Source organism: Littorina saxatilis, linkage group LG2 (assembly GCF_037325665.1).
Source record: "Littorina saxatilis isolate snail1 linkage group LG2, US_GU_Lsax_2.0, whole genome shotgun sequence".
Lineage (NCBI taxonomy): Eukaryota > Metazoa > Mollusca > Gastropoda > Littorinimorpha > Littorinidae > Littorina > Littorina saxatilis.
Genome location: NC_090246.1, coordinates 83,953,019 through 83,977,762, shown reverse-complemented (window position 1 = coordinate 83,977,762; position 24,744 = coordinate 83,953,019). Strand labels below are relative to the sequence as shown.

The 24,744-nt window shown below is 46.4% G+C and overlaps 2 protein-coding genes across 2 annotated transcripts in view; one reads left to right on the top strand and one right to left on the bottom strand.

The window, feature by feature from the left end:
* The first annotated feature begins 53 nt into the window (after positions 1–53).
* Positions 54–14,234, top strand: LOC138959949 (intraflagellar transport protein 27 homolog). Its single transcript, XM_070331633.1, has 7 exons — positions 54–158; positions 551–630; positions 8,073–8,132; positions 8,509–8,568; positions 9,144–9,261; positions 11,657–11,766; positions 13,575–14,234. Exons 1-7 carry the CDS (start codon positions 122–124, stop codon positions 13,671–13,673), a joined length of 564 nt encoding a protein of 187 aa, XP_070187734.1. The 5' UTR covers positions 54–121; the 3' UTR covers positions 13,674–14,234.
* Positions 14,235–23,886: 9,652 nt separating this feature from the next.
* The window catches only part of LOC138959938 (carbamoyl-phosphate synthase [ammonia], mitochondrial-like), a 39,414-nt gene continuing 38,556 nt past the window's right edge, over positions 23,887–24,744 (bottom strand). Inside the window, 2 exon segments of the mRNA XM_070331618.1 lie at positions 23,887–24,325; positions 24,328–24,396. Of these exon segments, the coding sequence (XP_070187719.1) occupies positions 24,245–24,325; positions 24,328–24,396 (150 nt within the window). The 3' untranslated portion in view covers positions 23,887–24,244.

Below are 24,744 nucleotides of genomic sequence, written 5' to 3'. Positions count from 1 at the left end.
AATAATTCAGCCAATCATTGCAACGAGCGATGTTTGGTGCGGAGCATGCCAAGGGAAGTTACTCTGAAGACGCGTTCTTGGCTTGGTGTTGCGAGGCGAACCGTACGGACACAGACACAAAATGCCGACGATTTTAAGAGCAAAATGTATCGTTGCAGGTAAAGAAGATGAATGTGAATTATTGATGTCCTTTTAGAAATGACTCAATGTGGTGTTTATTTTCATTCTGGTCTTTAATTTATGACTGAATGTAGTTAAAACAGCTGTTCAATAACTGACCTGCAAGAAGATCCCTAGAGTATAGCTACAACTGTAAACAGTCAAAATTATTTTCGCCAGTCAAGTGTAATACGAGTCGATGATTGTAAACATCATCATGGTACATTGTAACCATCATCAGAATTGTTGAACAATTTCAGTTCATGTTTGCTTATGCAGCCTGTTTTTTTTATTTTTTTATTTTTTTAAAAATTTTTTTTATACAAAACAAGCACTCTTGTTTTCTTGAAAGTGTTTTTTTCTTACTTTATTGTTATTATTTTTGACACAGGGGATGCTGGTGTGGGGAAAAGCTCCATCTGCCAGGTTTTTCACAGCGACTCCGCCCAATTTCCAAAGAACTACACAATGGTTTGTACTAGCTGTCCCCCGTTTCTTGAACAAGAGATTTGGCAAGTGGGACGAGGAAGTAGTGTTTCTTGGGAAATTCTTGCCGCAAGGAACTTTAAAATTTGGCAAGACTTTGAATAATTTATTATGGTCTGATTCTTTGGACCCCAAAGACCGCATTAAAATTACATATTCTTACTCCGAGTCACATATTAGCATTGACGCAGTCGAGATGCTAGGTAGACTGAAAAAACGCTATCCCGTCTATAGTATAAGGGAAGCAACCCAAGCAAAAAAGTAGCAAGCTTGCTACCCTGGGTTGCCTCCCGTAGCGTGCATCACGCCACAGATCTCGTACCCAATACGAGACACCCTCATTCGACATCTTTCAGCCAGAGAGACAGGTCGTGCTTGATTTCGCTCCTAGGCTGTTGTTTGCTGTCTGCTTGACACCCACCAGCCTCGGCTCCCCGTCTGCTCATAGCTGTTTCTAGCGGTGAGATTGTTCCATTTTGTTGTTGTTTGCTTTGCCATTCTGCTGAGAATTTTCTCGTCCGCGGACTTGTGAATTTTGCTCGGTAGTTTGTTGCTGTGGCCGCCATTTTGGTCGCCATTTTTCGCTTACACGTGGTGTTTTTTGCTGGTTAGTTTGGGTCCGTGCTCGGACTTTTAGCGTCGACCAGTAGCACTATTACCTGCTTGTAACTTGTACTTTGTGCTAGTTTATTCTGCTGAAGTTTTAACGTCCTAGAGACTTGTGTATTTTCAGTAGTTTGTTTTCTCGCGTGACAGCATGTCTGATAGTGAGAAAAAGCGAGCGGCTAAGGCCGAGAGTAAGGGCAAAGGCCCTGGCAAACCTAAGTCCTCGGCTTCTACTTCTTCGGCTAGGAACCCCACGGTTCACGTTTCTGACCCGAAGACTAACTTCGTTTTTTCGGTGCCCATTTCGGCGCCGGAGGAAACTTCGTCTGGCTCGCGGGCGGCGGGCATTACCGCTACGACGTCCGTTTCGAACCCGGCGCCTGTGCCGGAGGCCGGCACTCTTGTGGCTAGCCTTTTGTCCTCTTTGCTTCCAGAAATTGAGATGGCGCGGACGGACCCTGTTTCCAGCTCTGCCTCCCTCCCGGGGGTGTGCGACCCTCGGTCGTCGGCTTCCTGTGTTCCTGTTGTTTCCGGATCACCTGTCCAGCCTGCTGGCTTCGGCGTTGGTGCTGGAGGCGGTGAACAGGGAGGCGTTTCTCTTCTCGGCCGGCGCTCGGTGGCTACCGCTTGCGGGAGTGCACCTGAGCAGGTCCCTTTTGGGATACGGTCGTCACAAGGTATGTGCTCGCAGCAGCCGTCCGCGGCAGCTGCACTTCCGGCTCCGGCCGGAAGTAGTGGTTCACTGGACAGCGGACAGACCATGGTCCCTGCCGGTTTGAGCTACGAATTACGTAAGCAGCCGTCCGCGGCAGCTTCCCTTCCGGCTCCGGCCGGAAGTAGTGGTTCACTGGACAGCGGACAGACCATGGTCCCTGCCGGTTTGAGCTACGAATTACGTAAGCAGCCGTCCGCGGCAGCTTCCCTTCCGGCTCCGGCCGGAAGTAGTGGTTCACTGGACAGCGGACAGACCATGGTCCCTGCCGGTTTGAGCTACGAATTACGTAAGCAGCCGTCCGCGGCAGCTTCGCTTCCGGCTCCGGCCGGAAGTGTTGGTTCACTGGTTTGCGGACAGCCCATGGTCCCTTCCGGTTCGAGCCTTGCCCTGCTACAGCAGCCGTTTCCGGCAGCTGCTCTTCCTGCCTGGGCAGGAAATGTAGGTCAAACGGGTCGTGCACAGTCATCTGTCACTTCCGGTTCCGGCCTAGGGCTTCCGGGTTGTGGCTTGCAGACTCCTCAGCACCAGCTATGGCATAGTTCTGCTGTTGCGTCTGCACTCCCTGCTCCTCCCGGCTTTTCCGGTTCGGTTCCCGCTGCTTCCGTTGTGTCGCCGGTGAATTTCGAATACGGTGGTTCTCCTGGGCATACAGGCTTTTTGCCTCTGTTGGGACAGCAGCAGCCACCCACTTCGGTGGTGGCCGCTAGCTCCTCTCTTCAGCTGCCTTCGGTCGTTGGTGACTCTCATCTTCCTCTTAGTCAGGGGTGCGAGTTTCATCGATGGCCAACAGGATGGGCGTTTGGCTTACGGCCTTCCCTCGCAGCGTCATTTGTCGGGTTCTTTTGGCTATGAGCCGTCCCCTTCAGGTGGCGTTTCGGACTTCGGGTCCGTGTACGAGGAGCAGCTGCCTTCGGCGGCTCTGGCCAGCTTCCGAATTTACGTCAGCAGTCGTTCGCGGCAGCCGCTTCCAGCTCCGGCCGGAAGTAGAGGTTCACTTGCTAGTGCACAGACTACTGTCACGTCTGGCTCGAGCCTTGTCCTATGACAGCGGTCGCCCGCGACAGCTGTTCTTCCGGTTCCGACCGGAAGTGTAGGTTCACTGGTTAGTGCACAGGCTACTGTCACGTCCGGTTCGAGCCTTGCCTTACGTCGGCAGTCGTACGCGACAGCGGCACTTCCGGTTCACGGAAGTAGTGCCTCGTTGGAAGGTGGACAAATTATGATCCCATCCGGCTTGAGCTGCGCTATACGTAAGCAGTCGTCCGCGACAGCTTCTCTTCCGGCTTCGGCTGGAAATGTTAGTTCATCGGGGTGTGGGCAGCCCATGGCCCTTTCCGGTTTGAGCTTTGCCCTTTGCACGGCAGCCATTTCCGGCAGCTTCGCTTCCGGCCTTGGCAGGAGGGTAGGTCAAGCGGGTAGTGCACAGGTTACTGTCACTTCCGGTTCTGGCCTACGGCCTACCTTTGGGTTCCGAGCTTCAGCTCGTAGGTGGCTCAGCACCAGCTTTGGCATAGCGCTGCTGTTGCTGCCGCACTTCCGGCTCCTCCCGGATTTTCCGGTTCAGTTCCCGCTGCTTCCGTTTGGTCGCCGGTGAATTTCGAACAAGGCTTGCCCTATGGGCATACAGGCTTCTTGCCTCTGTTGGGACAGCAGCATCCACACACTCCGGTGGTGGCCGCGAGCTCCTCTCTCCCACTTTCCTTGGTTTTGATTCCTCTCATCCTCCTCTCAGTTAGGGAATGAGCACAATCGATTGCCAACAGGAAGGACTTCGGTCGGCAAAGAGGAAGCAGCTACTTCTGGTTTGAAGAATCGCCCTTAGTAGCTTTTCGCCTTTTTGCCTTTTCGCCGAGCCCCCCTCTTCGACAGGGGGTGGCCTCCGGCGTCGGTTTCGTTGCTGGTTCCTCAGGGTTCAGCTTCGGAGCTGGCATCGGAATGCCTTGCCGCTCCTGCGCAGGCTTCCTCCTTCGTGCCCTTAGCGGACCAGAGGAAGTTGCCTTGGCCAAGGTCGTCTCGTAGCTGCCTGTTGGCCTTTCCCCGTCCGCGTGCACCGTTTTTCGGTCACGCCGGAACTTCTTTCGCTTCTTACGAAGCCGTTGAGGAAGGATTCGGTTCTGCCGTTCTATGGGCAGAATCTCCTATTCTCTGAGGAAGGGGGCTGACAACTTTTGGAACTCAGTTCCATTTCCGAGACTCTCCTGCGGGCGCTTTCTCGCGCTCTGGCAGATTCCTTGGCGCCCTTTCCCCTTAGTAAAGGGCAGGACGCGGAGGAAGTGTCTCACTCCTCTCCACACTTACAAGGGTGAACGAGGCACAGATGAGGCTGTCCTCTCTGCGCTATTTCCATGCGGTCTCGTGCGGAAGGGACTTGTTTCTTGCCCACTCCCGGTTTTCTGAGGAGTCGACAAGGAACATTCTCAGTTCGTCATCCTTGGTGGACGGTCTCTCTCCGGCAGCCTGGCCTCTCATGCCAGAAGCAGGGGATTGAGACCAACAGAGAACAGCGGTTCCCTTCTTTTGAGCTTCAATTTGAAAGCAGCAAAAGCAGGCCGCTCCTAAGCAGGCTATACCTAGCGGACTCAGCCTAAGCGGCCTACGTCCTCAGCTCAGGTGAGATTGTTTCTTTCACAGCCGTCATAGGACGCTGGGTTTTTGAAACAACAGCCGGCCTTAGGGCTTCGGGGTTTTAGCCTCGGCGGGAGCAACAGCCATTTCATCCGTTGGAGGTGGTGGTTGTTGTTTTCCTTGTGCTTGTGGCTTCGGGCTTCGACATTCTTTCTCTTTCCCAGCGTATGGGTGCTGAGAGGTCGATTTCCGTTTAAAGGGGGGTTTCTGCCTTTGGGCTTCCCCGTTTTCTCTTGCCACCAGCTTCTGGACTTGGTCCAGGTTTGTCTTTCGCCGAGTCTGACTTTGTCTTTCTCTAGCGATCAGACGCGTTCTGGTGTTTCGTCCAAACTTAAGGTTCACTTGAGTTGGCCTCGGAAGTAACATTCAGATTTTCCTGAGGGTGCATTGTCTGGGCAACGCATGTTTGAGAAGTCATTCTTGGCTTGTCACTTTTTCTCAGGTTTTTTGGCTACTCCTCCCCTTTGTGGGCAGAGGTCTAGCTAATGTTCCAGTTTTCTCGGTGCTGGCCTCTAGGCCAGCATCTTTTTCGGCGGCCGAAACTTTTGGTTTCTTACTGTGCCTGTGTACTTTGAGTACTTTGGCGCAATGGCCGGCCTACGGGCAGCAAGGCTCTCGGCCTTAGCCTGTGTTATAGTCTCCTGCCTGTCGTGTTGCGACTTTGGCAATTGGTTCTTGTGACTGCGGATTTCGTCTCTTCCTCTTCTCCATCATGCTTGCATGATGTGAGTTGGGACGATTTCTGCCGGGTTGGGCTTCCGGCCTGGTCACCCCTTCTTCACTTGCAACTATGACTATTACTGAGAACTCTGGTCTCGGGAGGCTGACGGCTGGTTCGCTTCACGGTTTTCCGTCTTTCTTACCAGCTTCGTCCTTTCTGTTTCGGGTTTTTTGATTCATTTTCAATTACCTACAAGCAGTCTGCTCTGAGATCACGCTGGCTTTCGTCATTTTGTTTCCGGTCTCCGGTCACATTAGGATTTGGCCACTGCGGGTCCGCATTTGCGGTGCTTAGGCACTACCTTAGGTCGCTTCGTCCCCTTTTTTACCCCTCTCTCTGCTTGCGCAGGGAGGGGCAAGGGACGACTGGTGACCGTCTCCCTTGAGTTTTGCTCATTGAGGTGGACCCTGGTACTTGATACTCAGGCGTCTCTCTCTTTCCGGTTTGGAGTTTGGTCACTCTTCCGGAGCTGACTGTTCTCTCAACGGCCTTTGGGCCTCACTCCATCCCAAAGTTTTCTTACTTTGGCATGTTTGCCTTATGGTCGCCGTGAGGGTCGGTCCTTTTCAGGGCTTAGCCGGCAACCTTACGCACGGATCTTTTCCAGGCCATTAGCATTTCCTTCCATTTAAGGGGGGGGGGGGCAGCTTGTCCTTCCCTCTACTTGGTCGGGTTTATCCAAGACTGGGGTCCTTTTCCGGACTGTTTTACGGTTCAGAAAATTGGAAGAAGTGCTGGGCACAGCTTACTGGCTCTCTGAGGTTGTCTTTCGCATTCTTGCCTGAGAGACATCTCGGCTGTCAATCAGGGTGGTTCTCGGTCCGATTCTGTCCTTTGGCAGTGGGCCAGTTCCTGGCAAGGGTTTAGAGTGAGTCAGTGGTTGCTTTCTCACGGGATCCTTTCCTGACTTTTGGCAGTGGGCCAGTTTCTCGGCAAGGGATTTTCTTGCCTTCCGCCTTGTCATAGCTTATGCTATCTTTCCCTCGGCTCGGCCTGAGCTCTTTTCCAGGGCCTTGGCCTTTTTTGCCTATGGGGTTTGGATGAGGTCCTGCGCACAGCTTCTGGCGCTAGGATTTTGTCTTATCAGGTTCTGCAGACATTGCTGCCCTCTGTCAGGATGGGTCTCCGCCTGTTCCTTCCTTGGCGGCAGCTGGCTTTTGTCTCTCCAGAACTTTAGAGTGAGTTTGAACTTTTTGATCTTACCCACCACCTTGTTGGAGTTATCTGCTAATATGTGACTCGGAGTAAGAATATGTAATTTTAATCGAAAATTTTTAATTAAATTTTCATTTGATTAATATACTTACCCGAGTCACATAGGTAATTCCCTCCCACCTTCCCCGCTTTTAGTTTCTTTGTATTCTAGAAGTCGAATGAGGGTGTCTCGTATTGGGTACGAGATCTGTGGCGTGATGCACGCTACGGGAGGCAACCCAGGGTAGCAAGCTTGCTACTTTTTTGCTTGGGTTGCTTCCCTTATACTATAGACGGGATAGCGTTTTTTCAGTCTACCTAGCATCTCGACTGCGTCAATGCTAATATGTGACTCGGGTAAGTATATTAATCAAATGAAAATTTAATTAAAAATTTTCGAATATAGTGGAAGTCTCCTGTATTGGGTGTGACTGTGACAGGGATGTCGTTAGGCGTCGGACATCGGACATATAACGATGAAAATCCCCAAATGTCCGATTCACATTGCCGCATGTCGGTCAGATGTCCTATTGTTTTAGCCTGAGCGTGGTCATTGTCCGATATGTACTCCATTCCTTCGGACAGCGCGATATTCGTTAATTCTAATTTCAAGATACAAATCTTCTAAAAGACCGAAAGCTCTCGTGTTCAGCTGACACTGAAGTTGCCAGTGCCGCGTGCGGATCTTTTCTTTTGTCGGGAATTCCTGAACCGTTTGCGGTATGCGCCGTTTGGGTATAACCGTCTCGGTGCAGCGCACTGATCTAAAAATAGTGGATTATTTTTAGATCAGTGCATGCTACAGGAGTACGGGAGACAACTCCAACTGACTAAATTTGTCGTCTGCTTTTGTTTTCGATATGAGGCGAAGCACTGAATTATGTCGCTGAAATAAACCCTAAAGCCTGCAAAAGATCAGCATTAGATCAAACCGATCATTTTGTTTTTCAACTTTTATCCAAATCATGCAGTTTGTAATCAAAGTAAGAGCTCTGAAGTTGTTCATGTTGGTTTCTTTTTTGTGGTTTCTTTGAAACTAAACAAATACAACATTATACGCACACTGTGTTGATGTATTTACTATATTATGTGTGTGTTCTACAGCGTGTGGGTGTGTGTGTGTGTGTGCGTGTGTGTGTGGGCGCATGACTTTGGAACAATTCCATGGAATGTGTTATAAGCTGTTTGGCGCAAATTCATAATGTCCTATTACACTTTCTGAAAGCGGTCAAATGTCCTATTGATGCTGAAGAACTCAGGACATTTGTCCTATAGGTATGAATTTGTAGCAACATCCCTGCTGTGAGATAGTAGCATGAATAAGTAAATTAGATAGAACGTGTAATGTAAGAGCCGTCTGAAAAGAAGACCCCTTCCAAAATGCAGGACATTTTCCGTTGTCCATCACTCTGTCATTAATATGACTAAAGTACAAAATATATCATTTAAATGATACTTGCAATGTAGGAACACTTAAAAGGTTAGGGTTAACCCTAAGATGATATCAAGAGTGGCTTCTCATAACAGGTACCACTGTAATACATGAGGCTTATTGATCTTTTTCAGACAACCAGTGTTGAACTCCTGGTGAAACCTGTCAACATTCCTGATTCTAGAGATCAAGTGGTCAGTATTGCAATTTTTATCTTTGTCTGAAACGATGTGTATTACAGTCAGAAAAAAAGTTTGCTTTGGAAGAAGCAGAGACCATCAGAGGAATGTGTGTTTTACAGACAGAGAGAGAGAGAGATAAGGAGAGTGTAGAAGAAGATCTCTAAAGTTTAAAAGCAAACAATATTTAAGTTATAGTCGCACGTATGGGTGTGACAGAGAGCGAGTAGTGGGCATTTGTGTGGGTGTTTGAAAATGAAGGTCTCAACAACATATTGGCATGGAAATCCATGCTTTCTACATTAATTCATTTTAAGTATACATGCTTTCTAAGAGTCTTCATTGTCATTACATTTGTCATAAACAATGTTCATTGTCTGTTTTGTTTCAGGAGATGTACATGTATGATTCAGCAGGAAAAGAGATCTTTTCAGAAAATGTCATCAAATTTGTAAGTTCTTTGTTTCTGTACTGTTTCTTCTAACAGAGTTTGCATGAGCATGTAGAGATGTCTCTGGGTGAGTGAAAAGGGAGGGCGGAGGGGTCAGACATGTCTGCACTTGCATATGTAAAGAGGTGCACCACTTTAACATGCCCTAAGCAAGAATACCGGTGAGGTGTTATTGTCTTGATTTTTTTTACTGGATGTACTGTAAATATATCCTGATTAAACTTGCTACTTTGTTTGTCTATTTATTTGTGTTTTGGGGGTCATTGTTTTGAAGACTAACCTTTAAACATATATCAACATGACAGGGCTGAATCTTGGGGGGGGGGGGGGGGGGGGTCTGAGTTTCGGAATCCCACCCCCACACCCCATGCACTTACCCCGCAAATGTATTTTATTTCTCAAGGAGAGACCCAAAATACTCCTTTCAAATGCTGAATTTGAACAGCATTTTGGGGGGCAAGGCACCCCAGGCCCTGTAGACCAGCAACTATACCCCTGCCTCATGTTTGAAGCCTCTCCCTCTCATGTATACACTAGGTCCAACCGTGCATGAGTGTGTGTATGGTTTGTTTCAGTGGGATCACCCTTCAGTGGTGATGATTGTGTACGATGTGACGGACGAGACGTCCTTTTCCAGCTGTATCAAGTGGCTGGAGAGAGTGCGCGCCATGAAGTCACAAACAAACATTCCTGGTGAGTGTCGTGTGAAGCTTTGTGGAAATGATACAGTGGAACCACCATTTTAAGATCTACAAAATCTGAGAAAATCAAGTCTTAAAATGGAGGTAAATTTACAATGGAGGTCAAATTTGGAAACGCAAGGTCTTAAAAGGGGGATATGACCCGGAGGTCTTCAAATCCGGAGGGCTTTAAAGGGGGGTTCCACTGTATGGGTTAAAAGTAAGGTCTTGTGTGTGGTTGAAAATATGCAGCATGCCCTATGACTTTTTGCTTTAGAAATAGTCTTCAGCTACCACTGTTTTAGATCAGTGCTTGGATATGTCATGATGCTGGCATGTTGCTGACAAACGGTGAGCACGGTGCTGGTAACATTATTGTTGTTTTTGTAGGTGAAGTATAATTTGGCGTCTTGAAAGGGTATGCATGTTTTCATCAGCATGGAAGAACTGGAGTCTCGTCACAGGGTTTCAGGATTCCTGCTTTATTAAAATGGCAGCAGTATTGTTCTTATACACATGTTGGTGACAGTTGTGATTGCTTAGCACAATACCAGTCCAAGGTTTTAGCAGGCGAAGCACTTTTTTGTGTGTGCATTTGTCATCTTTCCATTGCATAGATGCTTGGTATAGTTGAGAAGACTAGTTAACTGATCTTTGACAAAGATTTTACCCCCCGCTTGGGACGAGAAAGAATTTACCCGATGCTAACCAGCATGTCGTAAGAGGCGACTAACAGGTTCTGTTTCTCCTTTTACCCTTGTTAAGTGTTTCTTGTATAGAATATAGTCAATGTTTGTAAAGATTTTAGTCAAGCAGTATGTAAGAAATGTTACGTCCTTTGTACTGGAAACTTGCATTCTCCCAGTAAGGTCATATATTGTACTACGTTGCAAGCCCCTGGAGCAATTTTTTGATTAGTGCTTTTGTGAACAAGAAACAATTAACAAGTGGCTCTATCCCATCTCCCCCCTTTCCCCTATCCCATCTCCCCCCTTCCCCCGTCGCGATATAACCTTGAATGGTTGAAAACGACGTTAAACACCAAATAAAGAAAGAAAGACAAAGATTTTGTGTACAATCTGTCTCAGTGTTGTTTAGACCAACTAAGACCATAATAGTCAGCTGGGTTGTGATGTCAAAATGCTCAGTAATAGACACATTCCGGAAATAATCTTATGGTAACTCTGGACACAAAGTTTTTTCTCAATGTTCAGAAATAACTCTGTCAGGTTTGTATGGGTTGTGAAAGAGTAAATACTCTTGCTTTTAGTGGGTCAAACGGGCGGGGATGTAGCTCAGTCGGTAGCGCGCTAGATTTGTATCCAGTTGGCCGCTGTCAGCGTGAGTTCGTCCCCACGTTCGGCGAGAGATTTATTTCTCAGAGTCAACTTTGTGGGCAGACTCTCCTCGGTGTCCGAACACCCCCGTGTGTACACGCAAGCACAAGACCAAGTGCGCACGAAAAAGATCCTGTAATCCATGTCAGAGTTCGGTGGGTTATAGAAACACGAAAATACCCAGCATGCTTCCTCCGAAAACGGCGTATGGCGGGGTAAAAACGGTCATACACGTAAAATTCCACTCGTGCAAAAAACACGAGTGTACGTGGGAGTTTCAGCCCACGAACGCAGAAGAAGAAGTGGGTCAAACTTTCCAACGTTACATTATAGGCCAGTTATTAGCGAGGGGTGTGTCTGAAACATGTGGATAAGGAGAAGGGTTGACGTTATCATGGAATTTTGGCGTAACTAATAACAAGACCAAGTGCGCACGAAAAAGATCCTGTAATCCATGTCAGAGTTCGGTGGGTTATAGAAACACGAAAATACCCAGCATGCTTCCTCCGAAAACGGCGTATGGCGGGGTAAAAACGGTCATACACGTAAAATTCCACTCGTGCAAAAAACACGAGTGTACGTGGGAGTTTCAGCCCACGAACGCAGAAGAAGAAGTGGGTCAAACTTTCCAATGTTACATTATAGGCCAGTTATTAGCGAGGGGTGTGTCTGAAACATGTGGAGAAGGAGAAGGGTTGACGTTATCATGGAATTTTGGCGTAACTAATAATAGACAGCTGTTCAGCAGAAGGCCCAAACTGATTATTTTTATAATGAAATAGTGTATATATTTGTACCTGGTATGGATAAAAAGATAAAAAGAATGTTAAATCATGTATTGTCCATCGTATTTTAGAGAATATTTCTCATGAAGAATGATTTACTTAGTCTAAAGCACAGAAACATCAAAATCGTCAAGAATCGAGTTACGCCAACATTCCAGGATGATGACGATGGGTAGAAAGCTTGCCTCACTAAAAGCAAGAGTATTTACTCTTTCAGAACCCATGAAAACCCGACAGAGTTATTTCAGGAATGTGTCTATTATCGTGTGTGTGGTGATGTTGACAGGGGTGCTGATTGCCAACAAGATCGACCTGGACCAGAGACGCCTCATCAGCCCCAAGGAAGGCAAAGACCTCGCCATGTCCAACGGGCTCGAGTACTTTGAGTGTTCTGCCGTGAGTAAACTTTATCACTATGAGGTGTCAGTTTGCATTGTCATTGTCAGATTATTAAAAAAATGTTTTTCAGGTAAAGGATGAGACCAAGATCTCTTGGGACACATACACAAAATAAAAAAACACACACACACACATGAAAACAGTCTCCCTGCCCCATTAACAAAACTAAGAAAGAATAACAGATTATACTTGTATGCATGCACAGACACACGCACAGACACACACACTTTGCGTACAGTTGTTGTTGGAATGTCTTGGACATTGATAGGTTTTTGAAACATTACGTGAAGCATTTGTCTTTTAAGACACTACTGATGTTCTTTACTTGGCCGTACATGAACTCCTGGCTCGTTTGAAGGCCGTGTCAGAGATTCTGACAAAAATTGCTCACTTGACTTTTTTCAGGGACATCACCCTTGCCATTTTGCAATCGGAGTATGCTGCCTGAATGGCGGGGTAAAAACGGTCATACACGTAAAAATCCACTCGTGCTAGAAACATGAGTGAACGTGGGAGTCTAAGCCCATGAACGAAGAAGAAGAAGCATGACAAAACTGTTTAGAGATACCACTGCATGCTTTTTACATTTAGTCAAGTTTTCACTAAATGTTTTAACATAGAGGGGGAATCGAGACGAGGGTCGTGGTGTGTGTGTGTGTGTGTGGAGCGATTCAGACCAAACTACTGAACCGATCTTTATGAAATTTGACATGAGAGTTCCTGGGAATGATATCCCCGGATGTTTTTTTTCTTTTTTTCGATAAATACTTTTGATGACGTCATATCCGGCTTTTTGTAAAAGTTGAGGCGGCACTGTCACACCCTCATTTTTCAATCAAATTGATTGAAATTTTTTGTAAAGCAATCTTCGACGAAGGCCGGACTTTGGTATTGCATTTCAGCTTGGTGGCTTAAAAATTAATTAATGACTTCGGTCATTAAAAATCTGAAAATTGTAATAATTTTTTTTTAATTATATAAAACGATCCAAATTTACGTTCATCTTATTCTACATCATTTCCCGATTCCAAAAACATATAAATATGTTATATTTGGATTAAAAACAAGCTCTGAAAATTAAAAATATAAAAATTATGATCAAAATTAAATTTCCGAAATCGATTTAAAAACAATTTCATCTTATTCCTTGTCGGTTCCTGATTCTGGTGTCTTTATTTGGTGTTTAACGTCGTTTTCAACCACGAAGGTTATATCGCGACGGGGAAAGGGGGAGATGTGATAGAGCCACTTGTCAATTGTTTCTTGTTCACAAAAGCACTAATAAAAAATTTGCTCCAGGGGCTTGCAACGTAGTACAATATATTACCTTACTGGGAGAATGCAAGTTTCCAGTACAAAGGACTTAACATTTCTTGCATACTGCTTGACTAAAATCTTTACAAAAATTGACTATATTCTATACAAGAAACACTTAACAAGGGTAAAAGGAGAAACAGAATCCGTTAGTCGCCTCTTACGACATGCTGGGGAGCATCGGGTAAATTCTTCCTCCTAACCCGCGGGGGGAGGTTCCTGATTCCAAAAACATACAGATATGATATGTTTGGATTAAAAACACGCTCAGAAAGTTAAAAAAAAGAGAGGTACAGAAAAGCGTGCTATGCAGCACAGCGAAACCACTACCGCGCTGAACAGGCTCGTCAGTTTCACTCCGTTATGCACAAGCGGCGGACTACGGTCATTGTGAAAAAATGCAGTGTGTTCAGTTTCATTCTGTGAGTTCCACAGCTTGACTAAATGTAGTAATTTCGCCTTACGTGACTTGTTTGTTTGTGTGTGTGCAGAAAGAGATGCAGAACGTGGACACACCGTTTTTCTACATGGCTCATGAATTCCACAAAATGTACCAGGAACGTCTGCAAGTCTACTCTTCACTTGCATGAATGTTGTTTAAATTCTTGTTTGTTTCTCATTTGTCAGAGTTGGTCACATTTCAGCTTTCTGTTATATTTCATTTTTGTAATGAACAGCCGAGATTGACTTTTAATTTCATGGGAGTGTGTGTAGGGTAATGGTTCACATTAGCAAAAAAATCTGAATTGGGATTTTCATTTTGAATGTTTATTAGCTAAATATAGTCCCTTTTTGGTACTGTACAGCACTGTGATATCGTTTTATCAAATCCGTCCAACATTCCATTTGTACTCCACTTTGATTATGCTTGTGCGTTTAGTTTTGAATGGTTGCTCACAGCAAAGGAACCAGTCAGGAACAAAATCAAGCAACTGGAACTGTATTTGTCTAGATCAAAGGCTGGTATCAAACAGGGTGCATAAGCTCAACTGTCTTTTATGCATGTTACTTATTATTTTGTTCATCGGGTACAAATTTGGGGTATTTTGATAAAGCTTGTGTACCATACTTACATATTTGATTTTGGTGAAAGGACATGAATTTTGTTCTTGTTTGCAAGAAAATAAATTATAAAACCAGTACAAAAACGATGTTGACTTGTAAGATGTTTTTATTTCCCATCAAAGAAATTGAGACTGTTACCCATAAGAGAATGGTAAAAACAACGAGCAACTTAGAAAAATGCTTAAAAGAATCCTTGAGAAAAAAGCTTGTGGCTGAATAACTGGTATTCATAATAAACAATTCTCATTTCAATACAATGGAATGAAACGGAAGTATGAAATGTTTATCGTACACTGGTCAAAACTGAATGTGAACCAAAGAGACCAATATATAAGGTAGAAAGAATCCTGACATTCTTACATGGACACAACAAATCTAGAAAACATATTTTGAACCAGTGACGAAGAAAATGCAGTACACTGTACTCATTTTTACTTAAAACTGCTTGAACATCGGTAAGTCAGATTAGCTGTTTACTCTAATGGTCAAAAAAGCCCCCAGCTGCAAACCCCCCCCCCCCCCTAAAAAAGAAAGAAAAATAAAATGGATCAATTTCATACTTCAATAAGATAACATACAAATTTGTGATCATGACTTTCATAACGCTAGACATGATTTGTGAACAAATCTCGAAGAGGCAGCCTAAAGTTGCACTTCGCGCTCTTTTCAAGTTCAAATATCTGTGCAGTGCATCAAGTACATGTCTGTAATTAAGTCTTTATTCTCTCTAGTGGCATGAATACTATTATTAAAAACAAGAATCCATCAGTCAATATTTCAAAAGTAGATAGATGTATTATTACTGGCAGTTGAGCGATAAACACATATGTAAACATAAGCACTGCCATGAACACAGATTTTGACGCTTCTGCTGTGAGCAAAGTGAAGTAAAAAGCTTCAGAAAATGTAAACAATGTACATATCCATTCACATACTGGCTTTGTTTGTGTCATGCGACTTTAACACTCATTCTGAAAATCTTGCTTTAATCTCGAACGGACAATGCAAAAATGACAGGTAATGGCATTGGTAGAAATGGCATGTCAACATGAAACTGGCAGGATGCACAAAAACGTCATGGTTTACACTTACAATTATGACTGTAAAACACTTTCTTCGCATATATATATATATATATATATACACTCCCACCACCATGCTAAACTACCACCCACACCACAATCAAAACCTACAAAACCATTATAAAAACAAATCTGGTTTAGTACACGGTAAGATTTTTCTCACAATCTTTCTTTATTTGGTGTTTAACGTCGTTTTCAACCACGAAGGTTATATCGCGACGGGGAAAGAGGGGAAGATGGGATAGAGCCACTTGTTAATTGTTTCTTGTTGTTCTTCTTACAAGGGTAAAAGGAGAAACAGAATCCGTTAGTCGCCTCTTACGACATGCTGGGGAGCATCGGGTAAATTCTTCCCCCTAACCCGCGGGGGGTTTTCTCACAATGTACGTCTCTAAATCAAGACTTAAAACATAATCAACTTTTTCTTTACCCTAGTAAATGTACCAGTAAGTATACAACCGTGACAGCAAAGAAATGTAAAAAAAAAAAAATAATAAAAAAGTGGCTGAGTGCCATACAGTAAGCCATAACTTTCAAAATGCCTGAACATCAAAAAAGTGATGTAAAAACAAGTAAATGCATCAAAGAGATTCAAAAAGTATGTCAATGTACAATAAATGACAACAAGAAATACTTTCAATCTTACTGGTACCACCAGTGAATGCTGCAGCATAATGCAGACAGTAAATGCAACCAGATAAGACCACAACCCAATTAAATTACATATCCATACCCAACTCACAAATAGCAATTAACTCTAGTTCAGTGCTGGTAACGCTGTACGCGTCCCCTTGGTAACCAAGGGAGACCACTCTAAAAAAGAAAGTGATCCATCCCATAATGCCCGACTATCAACAGTCAGACATCCGTATGCGTGCGCATACGCCGCCATCTTATCATTCCACTCTCAGCGAGCGACGTGTCTGGTCGCGTTTTGTTGTACGCTCCGGCTGTGTTCAGCCTTGGTCTTTGTTTCCTGACTTTGACTTCGCCCCTTGGTCTGTCGCCGAGCTTTGTCAATACCCTGGCTGTTTTTGGGTGAGAGATTTCTTGTTTTATGTAACTTTGGCGACGTTTCTGTCGCACGTTGTGAACTTGTAAAATTTTTCAGTTCGAAAATTTTTTTTGAGTTCGCTTTGACATGGCGGAGTGCGCCAAAAATAGGACTAGTTCGAGACAGGCTGCTGCTTCAGCTTCTCCGGCTGCTAGTTCTTCTTCCTCTAAGAGAAGTTCTTCGTCTAGAAGAAAGAGTGATGGAATTTCCGCCACTTCTCAGATAGAACCGGGAAATGTAGGATGTGATGTTGATGTTGTTGTTGACAAGCCTTCGTCCGCCATTTTGTCCGCGAAGAAGGACAAGGTCACACGTAGTGAAAAGGATAAGGATGTTGTTAAACCGGTTGTTTCGTCGGGGGCCCCTGGTGATTCAGGTGTGTCTCCCGCCGATATTGCTTCATTGCTTTTGACTTTAAGTACACAGGTTTCTACTTTGGCGGCCGTTTTGTCGTCGACGAAAGCAGAGATTCGCGCACTTCCGGCTGGCGTCTTCGATGTTTCTTCCTTGGGTAGAGTCAGGTCTTCACCGACTCCTTCCACTTCCGGTTTCGCTTCAGCTCCTGCTGCGACTTCCGCTGTGGCTGCTCCTATCGTGGTTCGGGCGGAAGTACATGCGTCTCAGCATGCTGATGGACGGCGGGTGTCCCTTCTGCAGGGGCCGGTGCGCTCTAAAGGTATGTCTAGCCCTCAAGTTACCAGGTTCTCTGGTGACGAGGGTTTGCGATCACAGGAGAGAGTAAGCCACATGCATGGTGAAAGCCCTCCTGCAATTTCTGGCCAATGGCATTGCGCCGGCCCAGCAGTTGCAGGGAGCCCTGTGAATCGTAAGAACGCTGCATATACCTCTGATTCAGTGTCGGGTATGCCGGATCTACTTCCGTCCGGGGGGACGGATGGTGGGCGTGACTCCGAGGACTTTGCAAGTCTCTCTGGCGTTGGCCCACCTGGCTGTGATAGCGACCAGGAAGGAGGGTTGGAGGAGGGCAATCCCACGGCTGTGGATGACACCCTTCTCAACCTGCCGTTGAAGCTGTCGAGCGCGGTGGCTCAGGCAGCGGAGACGGCTTCCAAATACTTTCCGGAAGGGGTGGTGAGAAGCAAGGAGAGACTTCTGCCACCCAGGTCGGCTTTTGACGATTTCCGGGCTGCCAAGAATGATTCTGGTCAGTTCCGGTTTAAAGAGTCTTCCTCAGTTGCCTATGTTATGGCAAAGGTTTTCAAGGGAAGGAACGGACCGGAGGTGCCGTTGTTGTCGCAACGTGGTGATGCACCCGAGGACGTTCTCCCGTGGTTGGCCAAGGCGGGGGATCGGGCTGTTTCTGGTATTCAGAAGTGGAGGCTCGTTCCCCGGCCTGTTAAGCTGATTGAGCATTTCGCGTTACCTACGGCTGTGTTGCCGGTGACGCCTGAGCTTGCTTCGCTGCGTGAAGTCGGTTATGGTTCTAACACTGTGATTCCGTGTACCGAGTCTTCGATGACGGCTCTTGAGGATGCGGCGAGGTCGTTGCTTGAGCTGACGTCAGTGTCAGAGTCTCTGCAACGGTCTCTTTCGAGGTCAATTGCGACCTCTCTGGACCCCTTTGAATTCAGGTTCGACGCTTCGGCGCTTGACGTGTCTACCCTTCTGGCCACTTTGGCCAAGGTGACAAGGGAGCAGATGTCGATTTCAGCCAACCTTTATGTTCATGCAGTGCACTCAAGAAGGTCGGCGTTTTTGGCGGGGTCAAGGATTTGTGATAAGTCCACGATTGAGGCCTTGAAAGTGTCCCCGTTTTTAGAGGGATCGCTGTTGGGTCAGGCCTCTTTGGATGCTCTCCAGAAGGAGACAGCGGACGCGAGGGACCTCGCTATAGCCCGCATTGCCTTTCAGGGTTTGCCTAAGGCCCAGGGCAAACCTCAGTTTCAGTCTCAGTCACGGACTCAGACGCAGTCTACGGCCAAACCTCAGACATCCTCGTCTGGTGGTGGCGGCAAGGCACAGAAACAGTCGTTCTCTTCAGGGGGTAGAGGTCGCGGTGCGCCCTACCCCAAGAGGGGTCAATCCTTTGGTGGTTCTAGGGGGTCGGGGCGCAAGCCCCACCCCCAATGAAACTCCCCCGAACAGGCCTTCCCGGTAGCTCCCGCACTAGTTGTGGCGGGTGGCCCGTCCAGGGCCCTCTCTTCCTGGCTGCAGCTAGTGGACAGCAAGTGGGTTACCGGGATTGTTCGTTCGGGGTTCAGGCTTCTCTGGTCAGGGGAAAAAGCACCTCTGACCAGGATAATCCCGCTTTGCAAACCCCCCAGGGATCCGGAGGCGAGAGCCGCGGTGCAAGGGGAGGTGTCAGCCCTTCTCTCGAAAGGGGCGATAGAAGAGGTCTTGGACTTACGGTCCCCGGGGTTTTACGGCAGACTGTTTGTTGTACCGAAAGCCTCGGGGGCTTGGAGACCAGTTCTCGACCTGTCAACTCTGAACATGTATCTCCGTACGGTGAAGTTCACTATGGAGACGCCGGCCTCTGTGCGAGAGGCGCTTCGTCCGGGCGATTGGGCTACCTCAGTGGACCTTACGGACGCATACTTCCACGTCTTGATGCACGTGACGGACAGGAAGTGGTTGCGCTTCCGCTGGGGAGCCAAGGCCTACCAGTTCAGGGCACTGCCGTTCGGCCTATCTCTCGCGCCTTGGATATTTACCATCGTGGTGCGTCAGCTCTGCGCTCTTGTGCGCAAGGAGGGCGTGCGTCTGCGAGCTTATTTGGACGATTGGCTGATCCTACATCAGGACAGAGAGTTGTGCCACGTCCATACTCGCATGGTGCTCAGTCAGGCTGCCCAGCTCGGGTTCTCTGTGAACCTGGGCAAATCAGAACTGGTTCCATCCCAGACGTTCACTTACTTGGGGATGGAGTTCGATACGCTCAGTTGGTCGGTCCGCCCGTCTCAGAAGAGGGTGGCCAAACTTCAAGACTTGCTCCGTGCGCTTCACGGAGAGAATCTGGCCAGTGTACGGGTTCTGACATCAGTACTTGGCCAGATGGAGTCTATGGCTACTCTTATCCCACTGGGCAGGGTACACAAGAGGCCGTTTCAGGCAGCTCTTCAGGCCCGGTGGGATCAGTCAACCCAGGGGTGGGACACCCAGATTTCTCTGGGAGACTGGTTTTTCGAGACCACGCAGGTCTGGCTTCTGCCCTGGGTCTCACAGGGGGTCCCGATATGTGCCCGGCGCCAGAGAACGAGCTGTTTACCGATGCTTCTCTGACGGGGTGGGGAGCGCACCTGGGGGAGCATGTGGCGTCGGGGGAGTGGAACCTGGCTCTTCCCACGCGCCATATCAATGCTCTGGAGTTGGAGGCTGTTTCCTTGGCCCTCCAAGCTTTTCTGCCGTTCGTTCAGAACAGTCACGTCAGGTTGCACACCGACAACAGGACGGTCGCAGCTTACGTGAACAGGCAGGGCGGAACGAGATCCCTCAGCCTTTCAGACAGTGCGTGCCTCATTCTAAAGTGGTGCGCTTCGCATCATATTCTGCTGTCAGGCATCTTTCTGAAGGGCAGCTTGAACGTCCTTGCAGATGCGCTGAGCAGGGGGGACAAGGTGGTCCATTCAGAGTGGACTCTGTCGCACCAATCCCTGCACCGTCTTTGGGAGCAGATAGAGAAGCCTCAAATCGATTTGTTCGCAACTCGGTATTCAGCGAGGCTGCCTCTGTTTGTATCCCCCTTCCCGGATCCTCTGGCGTGGGGCGTGAATGCGCTAGAACTGGATTGGACAGGGCTGACAGCTTACGCCTTCCCTCCGTTTTGCTTGTTGGGCAAAGTCCTCAGGAAGGTCGACCTGGAAAAGCCAGCGCTGGTTCTGGTTGCCCCACTTTGGCCAAGCCAGCACTGGTTCCCGGACTTGCTGCGACTGGCGGTTCGACCACCTATCCCCATCGCAGTAAGAAAGGGAGAACTTCTTCAACCCAGGTCGGGAATCCCTTACGAGAACCCTCAGGCCCTCAACCTTCAAGGGTGGATTCTGTCAGAAGCGCTATGCTTAAGGCAGGCGCCTCTTCTGCCACTGTAGATTTTGTGAAGCATGCTCATAGGAAGTCAACCAGTTCGGTCTACTCGTCTCACTGGGCCTCCTGGGTGAAATGGTGTGGGCTTAACACTATTGTGACTAGCACTGCCACGGCGTTTACGTCCTGCCTGCCCAAGCTTGCCACCAAGAAACTTCCCAAAAATCAGTAACTGTAAAGAAATCTGTCTAGCAAGCTTGAATTAAGTCCAATCACCACCAAATTGTGTGTACTAATTCAAAAATGGATGCCCAGTTCAGTCGTGCTATTTATAAGTTTGTCACGCGATTTGTTTTAGCAAAGGGGGGTGAAAGGGGGGTGAAAGGGGGATAATTTGTGTTTTTTAACGTTTTTTTGTGTGTGTTTTATTTTCTACTGCTTTTTTTAAAAGTTATTTTTTAACAGAAAGTATTATAAATAATGTTATAACCAAACAAGGTGTAAAACCTATGAATTAGCTGAAATATTGTTAACATTGTACACAGAAATAAGGAGACAGTACAAAGAAAAAAACAAGCAAATCACGCATTCACTCACAGCATCCTGACTCAAATGAAACAAAACTGTAGATCTAACACTCACCAAATGATGTCTAGGTAATCCATATTGAATATAAGTCACATTTTCACAACAAAGTACCAACTGTACACCTATGAACAATTCCAAAAGGATTTGAAGGCTCCAGCCATCCATTGTTATCAGTGCTGCCACGCCCCCATAGCTCCTGCACGATTCCGAGATACATGTTCGTCTAGCAGTATCACCGCCAACCACGTGTAGTTTGCCGACTCGTACTAGCAACAACGGGACTGTTTCTTCCTCACTTTCACTGCTTGTATCGCTTTCGTGAGGCGAAAACGATACGTCCGAATCATGCTCTACGGGATCCTCTAGGTCCAACATCCGAAGAATCTCCTCCCGAGACAAGGCTCGCCTTTGATTCATTTTTTTTCCTCAAAAACGCACACAAATCAGGCGGATTTGCAAATGGCAGAAGGGGACGCCAAGTGTATCAAGGGAAACAACTCAATTTATTTGCAAGCTTCAAAAACCGGGAAGCAATCACGAGTCGTGTACCTTGTATGTCTAATACTAAAATAGTCGCTTCCCGTCCGTGGGCGTTGCAGCGCTATTACTAATATAGTCGCATCCCGTCACGAAAGTGTTAACAGGGTTAAACCTTTGGCACCGAGGTCCATGCAGGTGGCAAATCATTTAGCCTGGCTAGCTGGACAGGGGGGGTCAGCGTCTTCCCTTCGTGTTAGAAGGTCCGCGATTTCGTCAACACTTAGGCAGCTGGGACATAAGATTACTCTTGATGGGGTTGTCGCTAGCGTTATTAAGGGTGCTGCCCTTAAAGCCGCGCGCGTGAAGTCTTCGCTCCCTGCTTGGGATTTGTTGCTTGTGTTGAGATTTTTGGCTTCTAACGAGTTTGAACCGTTACAGTCATCTAGTTTGGCTAACTTGACGCGCAAGGCGGTTTTTCTAACATTGCTCGCGACGTCGCGTAGAGGGAGTGAGGTGCATGCTTTATCCAGCTTAGCTAAAGATATTGCAACCGAAAAAGATGGTTCCATATCTCTTAAATTCAGGCCTGAATTCTTAGCAAAAAATCAAAAACCAGGTCATATGTCTCCTGTCGTTAACATTCCTGCCTTGAGCAACATCCTTGCTCCTGGAGATCTTGACATAGTTAACTGTCCGGTCAGAACGCTCAGCGTTTACCTGTCTCGAACTAGGTTCATTCGTTCAGAAAATCAAAAGTTGCTTTTTATCTCTCCCAATACAGCAAGGGGCAAAGATATTGCGAAGGTGACTTTGGCTAAGTGGGTATCCACGCTAATCAGGCAAGCTTACGCCTGGTGGCATACTCAGTCCGGAGAGGTTAGGGCAGTACTTCCCCTGACCTCGGCAAGAACGCATGAGGCGAGAGCATGGGCCTCCTCTGTGGCAGTGCTCCGTTCAGGCCGTCTGGCTGACGTTTTGGAGGCGGCCTATTGGAAGTCGGAGGATGTCTTCATGAATTATTATCTGAGAGACATCTCCTCCCTGCGACAAGATGGCAGTTTTGCACTACCTTCTATGGTGGCAGCAGGGCAAGCTCTTCTACGTTGATGTTTGGTGAGTACCCGCCACCTATAGTAGCAATCTGCTATTTGTGAGTTGGGTATGGATATGTAATTTAATTAAAAATTTTAAGAGTAAATTTTCATTTAATTAATATACTTACCCAACTCACAACGTTTATTCCCTCCCACCTCCCCGCTGTGGTTGGTACTGGGGTCTAAAAAAGAGTGAGTTGGGCTTCGTTTTGGAATGATAAGATGGCGGCGTATGCGCACGCATACGGATGTCTGACTGTTGATAGTCGGGCATTATGGGATGGATCACTTTCTTTTTTAGAGTGGTCTCCCTTGGTTACCAAGGGGACGCGTACAGCGTTACCAGCACTGAACTAGAGTTAATTGCTATTTGTGAGTTGGGTAAGTATATTAATTAAATGAAAATTTACTCTTAAAATTTTTAATTTAAACATCTCATATGCTTTCAATGTCTCTGAGTATTACATGTACCCTCGGGCATCACTTCACAACTTTACCAAACTCTCCCAAAAGGATTTAATTTGAAACGGAATTCTCCAAAATATTCCACACTTCCTTCACATATGATCCACATTTCAGTTACGAAACAAGCAAAAACAGACAGAATCACCAACATATATACTTCAACACAGCAGTTCAAAATATTTTTTCTGCGTGCACGTTTTCATTGAGTTTTTAAATACACACACAAAAATGAACCAATCACCCAAATACACAATGTTCTACAGTTTCACACTCATCCATCTCATAAACATTCCCATTTCCACCTGTGCAAGAAAATAATTAGATTATTCTTCTCATACATGTATACAATCACTCCTGATACGTGTCTCATTTATGAACAACGGAAAAAGATCCAATTTATTACTGTAATGCAATGTAGTAAGTACTAACAGCAATTCTTCTTTCTTATCTATTGCTCATACTCATCCAGCAATTCTTCTTTCTCATTTATTTCTCATACTCATCCAACTTGTACTCAGCAAGCAACTTTCACTTAAACAGTTTCGTGTTGTAAGATTTCGTATAATCTGTCAATGGAATGTCGGAGCAAGACTACATGTAGCTTTATTCTTATGCAGCTGCTGTCAACAAAAACAAGACGACGTTTTTGATAAACCAAACAATGGCTTGACAAATAGTGATCTAAGCTTTACCTGAACGTCATGCAGCCCAAAACAGAAAATGACGACTAGATGCAGTACCAGTAAGTCATGACTGTAACTGTCAAACGATATGTATTTTCTAATCCTTGCTCCTTGAAGGTAGCAGTATGATATAATAATGAAGCAAATAAATGTCTTTCAACATTTGGAATGGACCTCTAAGGCAAGCCAAAATCATAGCTAACCCAGGAATTCAACTTTGTTACCTTGGTAGAACAGTACCTTGGTGGGTTAGCGAGTAGGTGGATTGAAATACAGTGGATCCCCCTTTTAAGACCCCCCCCCCCCCCCGGCCCCTTTTTCAGACCTCCCGATTGAAGACTCCCTCCCTTTTAAGACCCTGTCTTGTCTGATTTTCGGTTCACAACCTCTATAAACTTACCCCAATTTAACGACTCCCTCCTTTTTAACCCTTACACTGGTGCAATTCCGTAACACACGTTACATAGCCACTGGAGAATTATTAACAGGGAGAAAAATAAAGAAAAACGGTCATATAGGCTTTCGCATCCATGGGAGGTAATCGGAACCGACCAAACAGACTGAGCCAGTAGCGCAACATATGTGACAGTATACGTAAAGTAGCACGACATGTCGCGACAACCAGCCTAAGGGTAAAGACCTGATTTTCTCAGATTTTTTGAGGTCTTAAAAGGGGGGTTCCACTGTGTTCAGACTTTGGCGGACGCCTTGCTGGCCAGACTCTCTCTGGTGGCTCTCTGTCTGTGGTAGTAGTCAAAGAGACTGGAGGCCTCAATGTTGCCTGTGTAGTCCAAGGCTTCCACAAACAGCTTCATCACCTGCAAACCAAACACAACATCCTTTGAGCTTGCTACGCCATCTTTAATCTTCACCGGATCACGCTTTGGACTACACAGTTAGGATGATTACAGCTTCATCACCTGCAAACCAAACACAACATCCTTTACGCTTTTAACTCCATCTTTAACCTTCACCGGATCATGCTTTGGACTACACAGTTCGGATGATTACAGCTTCATCACCTGCAAACCAAACACAACATCCTTTACGCTTTTAACTCCATCTTTAACGTTCACCGGATCACGCTTTGGACTACACAGTTCGGATGATTACAGCTTCATCACCTGCAAACCAAACACAACATCCTTTATGCTTGCAACTCCATC